The sequence below is a fragment of the Boleophthalmus pectinirostris genome, unplaced genomic scaffold (assembly GCF_026225935.1).
Source record: "Boleophthalmus pectinirostris isolate CB_2022bp ecotype Guang Dong unplaced genomic scaffold, ASM2622593v1 HiC_scaffold_15, whole genome shotgun sequence".
Taxonomy (NCBI): Eukaryota; Metazoa; Chordata; class Actinopteri; order Gobiiformes; family Gobiidae; genus Boleophthalmus; species Boleophthalmus pectinirostris.
Genome location: NW_026571070.1, coordinates 35755624 through 35768949, shown reverse-complemented (window position 1 = coordinate 35768949; position 13326 = coordinate 35755624). Strand labels below are relative to the sequence as shown.

The 13326-nt window shown below is 40.3% G+C and overlaps 1 protein-coding gene across 1 annotated transcript in view; it reads left to right on the top strand.

Moving 5' to 3' along the window:
* rsu1 (Ras suppressor protein 1) overlaps positions 1 to 11648 on the top strand; it is a 34989-nt gene extending 23341 nt beyond the window's left edge. Inside the window, exon 9 of the mRNA XM_020940726.2 lies at positions 9112 to 11648. Coding sequence (XP_020796385.1) covers positions 9112 to 9214 — 103 coding nt within the window. The 3' untranslated portion in view covers positions 9215 to 11648. The remainder of the gene's footprint in view (positions 1 to 9111) is intronic.
* Positions 11649 to 13326: the final 1678 nt, after the last annotated feature.

The following is a 13326-nucleotide window of genomic DNA, read 5'->3' as shown; positions in this document are numbered from 1 at the left end:
CTGTAAGAGGATTTAAATCAATAGATTTGTGTAGAGCTTTTGACAATATTAGAATAATATTTGACCAGAAATTTAACAGTTCGGAGCATCCCCAAAACATGTGTGACAAAAAGGCTGGGGCCTGTTTACAGCGTATACACAAAGGGTCTACATCAGGGTACACCTTGCTTTATTTGAGTTTACACCAGTGAAGTCTGTGTATAATCTTAAATTGTATTAGACCCTGTCTCGCACAAACTGAGGCAGTGTGTGTGCAGGTCAGGGCCTGTTCCCATTGCTCCTCTAAGATACCATGTTCTTCCTCCCAGGCTTGCCTTAAGTATTGCAAAGTATTTTGACCATTAAATTGAGATAGTTTATTATATAGGACTGATATGCCCCCTCTAGTATCAGGGTTACTCAATGGGTCTTTGTGCTGGGGCCCTTGGGTAATTTACATTGTTATGTTTAACATAATTTCGGGTTTGTAAGTATTTAAAAAAGTGAGAATTTGGTAAATTGAATTTTTCTTTGAGCAATTCAAATGTGTAATAAATAAAAAAGTATATAAAATTACAAAGGCCTAATCTATACCAGTCGGCAAAGGTGTCATTTCCAAGAGAAGGTGCAAACAAGTGATTTCTTACAATAGGCCCCAGCAGTGGATTGGCATGTAGACCAAACCGCCGTACAGTTTGTTTCCATATTCGAACAGAATGAGAGACAACAAAGTCATTTATATTTTTATATGATATTGAAGTAATATCTGCAAAAACAAATGCTCTAAGAGAGGAGGGGGCACAGCAATTTTGTTCCATCTCCATCCAACATGGGAAACTCTTCTGAATCCAATATGACATGTTTTTTAGGTTGCAGGCCCAATAATACAATTGAAAATTAGGCAACCCCATTCCCCCTGAGGATTTTGGCCTCTGTAAAAATTCCTTCCTGATTCTAGCAGTTTTCTTGTTCCAAACAAATTCCAGAATTATCCTGTCTAATTCTTTAAAGAAAGATTTATTTAAATAGTAGGGGATGCACTGAAACAGAAAGAGAAATTTTGGAAGTATTGTCATTTTTACTATGTTTACACGACCTGCTAATGAAAGTGGGAGAAAAGACCATCTCTCACAATCTACGGCAGTTTGTTCTACCAATTTGGTAAAGTTTTGGTTGTGGAGTTCTCTAATGGAAGATGAGATGGTAATTCCTAGGTACTTAAACTGATCTGAGACCTTAAATTGTAGATCAAAGCAATGTATCTCATCTTGTGTTCTGTTGATTGGGAATATTGTGCTTTTTTCTAAATTTAATTTATAACCAGATATTGAACCAAAGTGTTCCAATTTTTTCATTATAGCTGGCACTGATATCAGAGGATTTGAGATATACAATAGAAGGTCATCAGCATAAAGTGACACTTTATGTTCACAGCCTGCTCTAATAATGCCTGTATAATCATGCAGAGTACATAGTGAAATTGCAAGTGGTTCAATTGCAGTTGCGAAGAGCAAGGGCGACATAGGACAGCCCTGGCGTGTGGACCTCGAAAGAGGAAAGTATTCTGATCTGTGGTTGTTAGTTTGGACTGAGGCAACAGGAGAAGTGTAAAGTAACTTAACCCAAGAAGCAAAGCCCTCCCCAAATCCAAACCTTGACAGGGCGGAGAAGAGGTAAGATCACTCCACCCTGTCAAAGGCCTTTTCCGCATCCGTAGAGATGAGCAATTCGGGTTGAGATTTTGAATTTTGTGTATAAATAATATTAAAAAGGCGCCTTAAGTTATGAGACAACTGTCTGTTTTTTATAAATCCGTTTTGGTCTTCATGTATAACTGTTGGTATAACCATTTCTAACCTGTGACTTAATAGTTTAGCTAAAATTTTTATGTCTACGTTTAAAAGGCTAATTGGTCTGTAAGCGGAGAGATCCTGTGGATTTTTTCCTTTCTTAAATATTGTTGCTTGATAGAATGTTGGAGGGAGTCTACCAGAGCTAAGTGATTCATTATAAACTTGTAATAACATGGGGGCCAGTTCATTAATAAATGATTTATAGAATTCAGTTGTATAACCGTCCGGACCGGGTGCTATAGATCCCTGTATAGATTTAATAGCTTGTTTGATCTCTTCCAGAGTGATTGATTTATCCAAATCCTCTCTATTTTTCTGACTAATTAAAGGAATGGGTACATCTTTAAAAAAGGTATTTAAAAGATTAGAATCCCCTTCTGCTTCTGACGAGTACAGATCTTCAGAACATTTTAAATTGATTGTAAATAACATTTGTTTATTTCCTGTTGGTCGGACGTCAACTGACCTGCTTTTGTGACTATTTCAGAAATTTGGTTTCTTTCTTCCATTACTTTTATTTGGTGGGCCAAAAGTCTTCCAGGTTTTTTTCAGTGTTCATAAAATCTATGTTTACTTTGTTTAATTAATTTGACAGTTTCAGCAGTAGATATTAGATTAAATTCGGTTTGCAATGAGATACGTTTTACTAAAATCTCAGAATCTGCATTTGCAGCATACTGCTGATCTAAAGATGATATTTGTTGGGTAATTGACTTTGTCTTCTGCTTCTCCTTTTTGCCTCTAAATGAACTGTATGAAATTATTTGGCCACGAATAAAAGCTTTCATTGCCTCCCAAAGATTTTGTCTAGAAATGTCAGAGGAGTCATTTGTCTCCAAATAAAATGTTATCTGTGACTTGATATATTCCTTAAATGTGTCATCGGATAATAATCTGTTATCCATTCTCCAAGTTTTAGAGCCATATAATTTAGAGAACCCCAGATGTAATGTTACTGGACCATGGTCTGATAACACTATAGCTTCATATTGTACCCTCTTAACCATCTGAAATAACTTAGAATCTATCAAAAATCGATCAATCCTTGAAAACGAATTGTGTCTCTGAGAAAAGAATGAGTATTCATGTCCAGTGGGATTAATATACCTCCATGGATCAATCAGATTGGTAGCTTTCATAAAGTTTTTCATCAGTTTAGCAGATTTAGTCAAAGTCTGTTGACTGTTGGATGATCTATCAAGTAGAGGATCCAGTACAAAATTAAAGTCTCCACACATTATCAAACTATGACTATGTATATTGGGGATTGATGATATTACTGATTGTATAAAATGTTCATCGTCGTAGTTGGGTGCATATATGTTTGCCAATATGACTAGTGTATCACAAAGTTTCCCAGTAACAATGACAAATCTGCCTTGTGGGTCTGAAATTGAGTCGGACAATATAAAAGGGATATTCTTTCTGATCAAAATAGCTACGCTTCTCGATTTTAGATTGAAGCTTGAGTGAAATACATGACCAATCCAGGTTTTACATAAACGAGCATGATCACGGTTTTTGAGGTGTGTTTCTTGTAGAAACATAATATCTGCCCCAAAGGTATTAATATGAGACATAATCTTATTACGTTTTAGTGCACCATTCATGCCTTAACAGTTCCAGGAAACAAATCTCACCACTGCTTCTTTATCGGTCATAATGATAACTCAAAAAAAGAAAAATTATGGGTCATTTGTGCACTTAACCTTAGACAACAGCATTCCACCAAACTTGAGTCTGTGTGATCAACAATTGAACAAAAACGTTTGATAAAGCAACCCCCACCCCTCCACACACACCCCAAACGAGTGATAGGGAAAAAGTCTTTGACCTTAAACTAGTCACGTTGCCTAGTGCAACTTGGCAATGAAACGAACAAACAAACAAAAATCACGCTACATCGTAGCTCCTTCCTTTAAAAATAAAATAAAATAAAAGTGGTATTTGAAATACATTAACATAATATAGAATACCCAAGCAGTTCTCCATTGTTTCGGGACGTCTTCTTACGGTGCTGAATCAGGGATTGGTGCAGTCTCCTTTAGCCATCCACTGGTTGTAGAATACCTCCGCAGCTTGAGGTGATTCAAATGTGTGTCTAATCCCATTCACCGTGATGGACAGCTTTGCAGGGAAATAAAGGCTGTATGTCACTCCAGCATCTCGGTACTTTCTCTTTATATCATTGAATGCCGCTCGCATTTTCCCTACTTCGGGGCTTATGTCTGGGAAGATATGCACCTGACGGTCGTTATACAGGAGTTTCCCTTTAGTTTCCCATTATCTTCTGTTTGTCCGTGTAATAGTGGAAACAGGCCACTATTGTACGTGGTTTTCCTGTCCTGCAGGAGGAGGTTTGGGTCCGCCGCTTCTATGAGCTCTGTCAATCACCACCGGGGAACGAAAGCTATCTTCCCCCAGGACCTCGCGGAGAAACGCCGGGAGGAAGGTGAGCACATTGCCGCTCTCCGCGCCCTCGGTTATCCCAACGAATCTCAGGTTGCGCCTCCGGCTCCTGTTCTCGAGATCGATGCACTTTTCCTGGAGACTTTCGCATTTCTTGGTCAAGACCTCCTGATTTTTCTCCAGTGCTGTAACTGTCCAGCGTATCGCTCAGCGTTTGGCCCATTTCTTCAGCCTGTTGCTGCTGGTCTGCCTCTGATTGTTTAGCGTGCAGTCGGGTTAGATCCTCGATTAGCTCATCGCGCAGGGTCTTAATCTCCGCTTTAGTATCTTTGCGCAAAGTTGTGATGTCCCGCTTAAGCTCCTGGATCTGTGATTCCATATCGGTCTTTATTTGGTCCCGCTGTGCTTGGAGTTCACGGCGAAGGGCTTGCAGTGTGAGCGTAGCAGTTTCGGCGGTGGCCTCTGGGTCCGAGCCCTGGTTTGTGGTCTCCGCGCCGTCCGCCATTTTAGCTTTGTCGACAGTGTAAGATGCTATCGATATTTGGGTCTGGGTCTGCTGCCTCCCTCCTTTACGAGAGCTTCGTCTCATATCACTCTGAACTCCCAGTATCTATATACTCATCTGCTTTTCTCTGCTGGGTCTATTAGTTGTCAAATGCCAAGATTATTGAAGCTTGATACGGAGCACCGCAAAAACACTGCTTACTCCATTGCCAGGTCTCGCGAGCTTGCTTTAATCAGGTATTTCTACTTAAAAATACCTTGAAAACATATGTGTTGTTGTTACTAGGAGCAAGGTCAGATCTCCACAGATCTGACCTGTAAATTGACCTGATGGTGTCACCCGCTTGTTTTCATGTTAAACAAGCGCAATCAGAGATAGCACCCTGGTCCCCCATGAGGCATCAGTTTATCACCATGGAAGCCAGTTTATGAGGAACCCAGCCCATATTACATGATCCACAATGCAATGTGTCTAGCTGTACAGTGCCCATGAAGATTTGTGTGATATTGGTCACACATGAGAATGTCTGTGTTTACTTTTTCTGAGATTTTCTGAGCCACTCCTGTTGCTCTAGCTCTGTCCTTGGTGGAGTTATGACCAAAAACGAATATTTGTCCTTGGTTACCTTGACCTTCACGTGACCTTGACCAGTTTCAACTTGACCTTAACATCCAGTGTGGGCCAACTTGTGTGATGATTGGGTGAATATTTTAGCCTGTAGATGGTTCAGAAATTGCCAAAATTTGCCTGTCCTTTATAATGCAGTGACCTTTCAATTGACCTGTGTGACCCGTGTGACCTCAAATGACCTCGGATTGTCACCAAACTTCTTTTGTGGCATCGGGGACTTGACCTACGTTCCAAATTTGGTGACAGTCGGTTCATAAGTGGCGGAATTATCGCTGGTGGACAGACACACGGTGAATACAAAACCTGGTCAACCCTTCGGGAACCAGATAGTAATGAGTTAATGCCCTATTGCAGAACATTTGATGAAGTATCTCTTTGGAGGCAAGCAAAACAGACACTGGCCCCTCCACTAGAAAAGTTACATAGTGCAACTTTAGGTAATCCACATCTGCCACTGTCCTGCATCCTACTGAAAACAGAAAAAGATCAAAACGATGTGTTGTGCAAAAGACTGGGGCAAACCTGTCATCTGAGTAATGCAGGTGCAGCTTTCTCAATCCAGAAGAGGCTGGAGACATTCAATACCAACAGACAAGAGATGATGTTGTAAACATGCACATCATTTTTCTCATTTAACACTATTTAACATTTTTCTATGGTACCAGTGTGTTTTGCTTGTCTGGATATTTGATGAAAATTTCACATCAGTAGCTCTTTTTGAAATCTTAAATGTTGTCGTGTCAGACTTGGGCTGCTGTATATTGGAAACACATGCTTATTAGATTACAGTAGGACGTGAACTGTCAGACATCTGTGGTGGTGTTAAAATGGCCGACTTGAATTCCCCTGTTGTGCAGGTCCTGATAGGTGTCCACACATGTCCACAGATGTGTCCACAGTTGTCTGGGTAAGTGTAGCAGAAGACTCCAGGAGGCCACAGATACAGTGATGAAGCTTCTGACACCAGTCCACACATGAGGCTCTTTTATAGCTCCACACTCACACTAGTCACATGAGAAACATTACAAATACACCACGACTGACTTTGAGCTGAGGTCACAAATGGAGCTGGTGCTTATAGGGCTGGACCATAGCCTCAATAAAGAAAAGGGAGGGAGTGTGACATCACAGAGCAGTCGGCTCCAGACAAATGAAGCTAATCAAGGCTAGCAGTTATAGGAGTAAATTTAGATTTTTCCATATTTGGAATACTGACCATAAGTATAACAGTGTAAGGACCAGGACCAGCCAGGACCATCAGGAGCAATGCTGTTGAAGGTAACACCCCTTCTCGTTTGCGCTGTTGTCTTAGCACATATATATTTATTTATATATTACATATGTGCCAAGACACCAGGCCATACCGGCTTGTCAAAGCTTGATCTCGTCAGATCTCAGAAGCTCAGCAGGGCCGGGACTGGTTAGTGCCACAGGGGGGCGCCAGCTGTTAAAACTGTTGTTGTTTCCTTAGGCAAGGCACTTGACCCACATTGCATAATATGAAAGTGATGCGTGTGTGAGCGATGGTGGTGGTCGGAGGAGCCAATGGCGCAGATTGGCAGCCTTGCTTCCGTCAGTCTGCCCCAGGGCAGCTGTGGCTACAATAGTAGTTTAAAACCACCGGGTGTGGAGTGAATGAATAATGCTCTGTAAAGTGTCTTTGAGTGTCCAAAAAAGTGCTATATAAAACTGATGCATTATTATTATTATCATTATTATTATTTGCTGTGGTAATCATGAAGAGAGATTCTAAAACAGTCAGGGGCCCGCCCGGTACATCCTGTGGTACATGGTCAGCACAGTGGTCACATGTCCATGTGTCTGTACTATTGTAGTACACTTTGTCTCACGCTCTTCACTGCCATGTTGACAGCTCCCCCTCTCTCTCAGGAGCAGCAGCTTATACAGACTGTGTGCACCCATGGGACCCCAGCACCCTGCCCCCTCCTCACCCCCTCCACTTCTGGGACTGCTCTGCTCTGTCTGACTGACACTCCACAAATCTATGAGAAAGTCCAGGAACCAGCAAGTGGACATCTTAGATTAGAATGGAACTATGATACTGCCACTTAGTTTTGTAGGAGGTGAGAAATAATGATTTGTGAAATCCCTCCATAATGTAGCTATATTCTGACAGCCCATTGTAACTGTAGTTGGCCTGTCACAATAAATACTTCATCGACTTATTGTTCAGTAATTGACAGATGGAACAGTATTTTTTGAGGGTCAATATTTATGGTGGGTACTTTTAGTAGTGTCAGTCTGAGCTGCAGAGGGATGAATAACTTACTTATTACAGATACAAACTAAGGACTAATGTGCTGTTTATTTATTGCAGCATTTGGTTTTTTTTTGTTTTTTTACAGTTTCTGTACATTTAGAATAGTTTGTCTCTATAGCAGGACTATACAAGTCAGTCTGTCAGTGGCATACATTTGTTTCATTAATATTGTAGTATTCAGTGTTAAAGCCTATGGGCCCAGTGCTCCATTCAAATGAAACCAGAAACTGGAGAGGTGAAGAGGAGAGCAGAATGCAGAGGAGGAGGGGGACAGAGAGCGGAGGGGGAGGAGAGAATGAGACAGGAAGAGGGAGAGAAGAGAGAAAAAGAGAAAGTGAGAAAGCGAGAGACAGAAAGAGAAAGGGAGAGAGAGAGACGCACAATTATTTCTTTGGGCTGCAGCGGGAGCACAGGCCTTTCCAGTCGGGTGAGCTCTTTGGTGAGAGCACCCATGGGAGAGCCGTGACAGCCTCACTGTTCACATCTGTTCTGCTTATGTACAACACTACTAAGACTTTAGGAGTCTGTGCAGGGATCCTTATGAGGACACCCATATCATGTGTTAATGCAGAGCCATTTGGACACAATGAGTCACATACAAATGAGTTGTGCTGCTTTGTCTTTGAAAACATGAATTGAATGCATTGCCAAAATCTACCAAATACGTTTAATTTGTATGTTTTATTTCTTTTTCTATCTTCATATATGTATTTGATCATTTTTATCAGCCAGTATGTAATGATTTAGCCAAAAGCAGACTAACATTTCTATTGCACTGAAAAACATGCATAACAAATCTGACCTCTCATTCACTGTTATATTGTTGAATATAACATTGTTAAATATTATAAACATTTTTTCTGAGTTATTTTTCCCCTTTATTGCATAATTCCTTAGAGCCTACATATATTTGGTGTCTTTTGTGTGTATAATAAATGTAGAAAGTAGTAACCATAAAGAAAAAAAAAAAATGTCATGAGAGGTGTAGTGTGATGCTGGCAATGGAAATAGAAATGGAAAGGTAAAACCATACTTCTGAAGTCACATAGGTGACATGCCACCTCCAAAAGGTGGGTTTGGTTGGGCTTGTTAAAAAAATAAAACATTGAATTACAGAGTGGGATAAGTAACTCTGCAGCTTATCTTATTTCCCTTGACACTCTGTGTTGTCATCAGAAGAGTCACGTGACAGTGGGCGAAACATGTCAAGGTGAATACACAAAAATGGTCTGTTAGAGAAAAACAACAAATAGAAATTGAAGAAAAGAGGAAAAAATTATCCGTTTTGGAATATAACTGCAGCTCTTTCCGCAGCTTTTATGATCCTAAAAATGTGTGATTGCTGAAAATGTTTAATTGTGAGTTGAATCAGATTGGAAATGTATCTGAAATATGACTGGCCTAATGTGATCTCTCACCAGAAACCTTAAACATACTTCTGTTGGTGTTTACAGCCTGTACGGACGACACATGCAAGCCAATCCTGAGCCACCAAAGAAGAACAACGACAAGAGCAAGAAGATCAGCCGCAAGCCCCTGGCTGCTAAGAACAAGTGAGACTGGAGACAGAGAGAGAGAGAGGGGGCCTGTGATGTCACTGCATGTGCCTATCTCCTACTGCAGACACACTTTATATATGCAACAGTACCAGACTGTATCCTGACCTATTGTTTTGATATGAGTTTCACTGCTTTCTTTTGTATCACTTTGCTGTCTCAGAAGTATGCCTTAAAAGAATGGAAGCTGGGTTCCTCTAAACATTGTGCTTAAAGCCATTATTGTACAGAGCAGAGGACGGGGCAGCATGGGTTTGTCATTTGCAAAAAATGTATATGAGAAGTAGGCATGGGACGATATTGAAATTTATATTACGATGGTCAAAGATATTGCAATAATTACTAAAATTACTGTTAGGAATATTAATAATTGTAATTTTACTATTTATACTATTAAAATATCCACGTTTAAAAAGGGAGTATTATGCAAACTTGACTTTTTGTAACTTTCTACCACGTTATCACCTTGTTCGCTCATCACAAACATGCCTGAAGAAGATTTTTCCTCTACATGTTTGAGTAATCTAGTGATCTGTCAACATCCGGTTTGTCAAGTTGCTGTGTACAGACTGTATCATGTTTTTGTAGAGAATTGTCATGCGGACCCTTATAAAGACTCTTTCAGCTATAAGGAGGGTTCGAATAGGGCCTGGGAGAGATCGCTAAATTAAATGCAAGGATGACATCTAAAAACTCCATAAAATGGTAGAATGCTCAAAGTCGACTATGCATAATACCTTCTCTCTAATCAACTTTTACAGCATTGTACTTTGTTGTGAGAACAGTAGTGATCTGTTCATTTTTTAACAAATCTAGTGGTAAAATTCAGAATTTTGGTGATTGCCATGATTATACAACATTTCCCTCGATTGATTACTATCTACCCTTTTTATCGCTATAAACAATATTACTTATTGTCCTGTCCCTACTGACCAGACCAGAATATGTATATGGAATAGCAAAATTGCTTAAATACCAAAGTGGTATTTAAGAGGTACATAGTCATCATAGTCATTTACTATGCTAGTGTGAAAACCAAGCTGAACACTGCTCCTGTTTTTACCAAGAGATATTTTATATTTCAGTTCAGTTTTGTAACTGTTGAATTCACATGATTTTTCTATACACTCCTTTTTTATTTCACTAATTTTTACATTTCTGGGACAGAATATTTTTGCTAAAGCTGTTGTGTTTTGTTCTTACTGTAGTTTATGTAATTTAATCTCTAACATGCAATACTAGACTGTTTTATTTAACTCCTCTTTTAACTGAAGTGTACAGTACCAAAGAGTGGTCATGCATTGACAATGGAAAACACACCCTTTACCAGCCAATAACCGAGAGAAGAATGTAAACCTATATTTTGTCTACTGAGGTGTCAGTTTAGTTAGATTTAAAAACACTAAATGATTATGGTCCCCAGAATAATGTGCACATTATGCAAGAGCATTAAAAGGCCTGTACCTGATTTTAAACCAGGGGTTTTAGTAGTACAAGATATTGAGTCAATATAAGAGGGCAAGCTTTAGATGTTGTACAGTTAGATACCTATAAAATGCAGAACACCATTTATTAATGCACAAAACTCAAAATAACTTATATATGATGGCAATTAATCAAATTTGAGTTATTCAGTACAATACGTATATTTCAGAAATCCCTCTGTAGGGGTGGAGAGTTTCTGGTAGCTTCCGATCTACAGGTAGGAGACCCTTGTTTTAAACCATGAGTGAAAACATTTTTTAGTTTTAATATTTAGCCCTGTCCACTCAGTCGTGATACAAGAATGGTGTTTGGGATGGTGCCAGGCAGTTGTTTCTTGGTATTGCTCTATTTCTGCTACTATTTGTGTGTTAGTCACTTGAAAATGTACCATGACAGAGAAAAAATGTCAGGGGTGGAGTGAGGTAATTGGTTTCCCATGATTCATGCTAACAATGTTACACTGTCTGTAGCTTATGAATTTGTTGTTATGTGAGAAAATGCTACATCAAATGTAAAGATTATACTTTGCATCTTGACCAGAATACAGTAAAACCAGGTACAGGCCCTTTAAATATGGTCATGTAATTTCAGTTGTTCATTTTGCTGGCTAGTACTTTTTTTTCCATTCGTCATTTGATTTGGTTCTATACTGTGTTTGATCATAATTCCTAAATTCTGTCATTTTTAAGCGCCTTTTCCCATTTTTGCATTAGAGAGAACAACTGTTATTAACTGTTGTTACTGCAGACTGAATCGTGTGCAGTGTTGAAGCTGGACTTTTAAACAGTGTGTAACTTGTGTAAGATGAGTTGTATTATTATAGTGTACTGTAAAACTGTACCAGTCACCATGCCTTTGTTTTATGTGCCAACATGTATTTACCTTTATATTACAGTGTTATTTCTCTGGGTCAACATTTCAAGTCAATGTTATAAAGACGTTAAAATATGGTTTGTGAGTGTGTTTTTAATTAAATGGTCTATGCAGATAAGACATTTTTAAAATTTTGAACCAAACACTATTCTATATGTATAGGCCTATAGGCTTTACATGAATTAGACTCGAAACGCCCATGTTGCAGTAAATTAAACAATCTAATTATTCACTGATAATGTTATCATATTCATTTGAGTGCTTAAAGGAACTGTATGCAAGACTTTAATTTTAAATTTCATAATAATGACTGCAGGTTAAGACACCTTAAGCCTGGGTTCAGTTGGGATTGTGGTACTTTGTGTGTTGTGTGGTTGTGTCAGCACTGTGTGTGGTCGTGTCAGTACTGCATGTGTTTGTGTCAGTGTTGTGTGTGGTCGTGTCAATGTTGTGTATATTTGTGTCAGTGCTGCGTGTGATCGTGTCAGCGTTGTGTGTGGTCATGTCAACGTTGTGTGTGGTCGTGTCAACGTTGTGTGTGGTCGTGTCAGCACTGTGTGGTCGTGTCAGCGTTGTGTGTTTATGTCAGTGCTCTGTGTGGTCGTGTCAGCGTTGTGTGTGTTGTGTCAGTGCTGTGTGTGGTCGTGTCAGCGTTGTGTGTGATCGTGTCAGCGTTGTGTGTGGTCATGTCAACGTTGTGTGTGGTCGTGTCAGCGTTGTGTGTTTGTGTCAGTGCTGTGTGTGGTCGTGTCAGCGTTGTGTGTGGTCGTGTCAGCGTTGTGTGGTTGTGTCAGTGCTGTGTGTGGTCATGTCAGCGTTGTGTGTGTTGTGTCAGTGCTGTGTGTGGTCGTGTCAGCGTTGTGTGTGGTCGTGTCAGCGTTGTGTGTGGTCGTGTCAGTGTTGTGTGTGGTTGTGTCAGTGTTGTGTGTGGTCGTGTCAGCGTTGTGTGTTTGTGTCAATGTTGTCTGTGGTCCTGTCAGTGTTGTGTCTGTTTGTGTCAGTGTTGTGTATGTTTGTGTCAGTACTGCGTGTGTTTGTGTCAATGTTGTGTATGTTTGTGTCAGTGTTGTGTGTTTGTGTCAGTGCTGTGTGTGGTTGTGTCAGTGTTGTGTGTGGTCGTGTCAGTGCTGTCTGTGGTCGTGTCAGTATTGTGTGTTTGTGTCAGTGTTGTGTGTGGTCGTGTCAGTGTTGTGTGTGTTTGTGTCAGTGCCGTGTGTGGTTGTGTCAGTGCTGTGTGTGGTCGTGTCAGTGTTGTGTATGTTTGTGTCAGTACTGCGTGTGTTTGTGTCAGTGTTGTGTGTTTGTGTCAGTGCTGTGTGTGGTCGTGTAAGTGTTGTGTGTGGTTGTGTCAGTGTTGTGTATGTTTGTGTCAGTGTTGTGTATGTTTATGTCAGTGTTGTGTACGTTTGTGTCAGTGCTGTGTGTGGTCGTGTCAGTGTTGTGTGTTTGTGTCAGTACTGTGTGGTCGTGTCAGTGTTGTGTGTTGTTGTCAGTGCTGTGTGGTCGTGTCAGTGCTGTGTGTGGTCGTGTCAGTGTTGTGTGTTTGTGTCAGTGCTGTGTGGTCGTGTCAGTGCTGTGTGTGGTCGTGTCAGTGTTGTGTGTTTGTGTCAGTGTTGTGTATGTTTGTGTCAGTACTGTGTGTGGTCGTGTCAGTGTTGTGTGTTTGTGTCAGTGCTGTGTGGTCGTGTCAGTGTTGTGTGTTTGTGTCAGTGCTGTGTGGTCGTGTCAGTGCTGTGTGTGGTCGTGTCAGTGTTG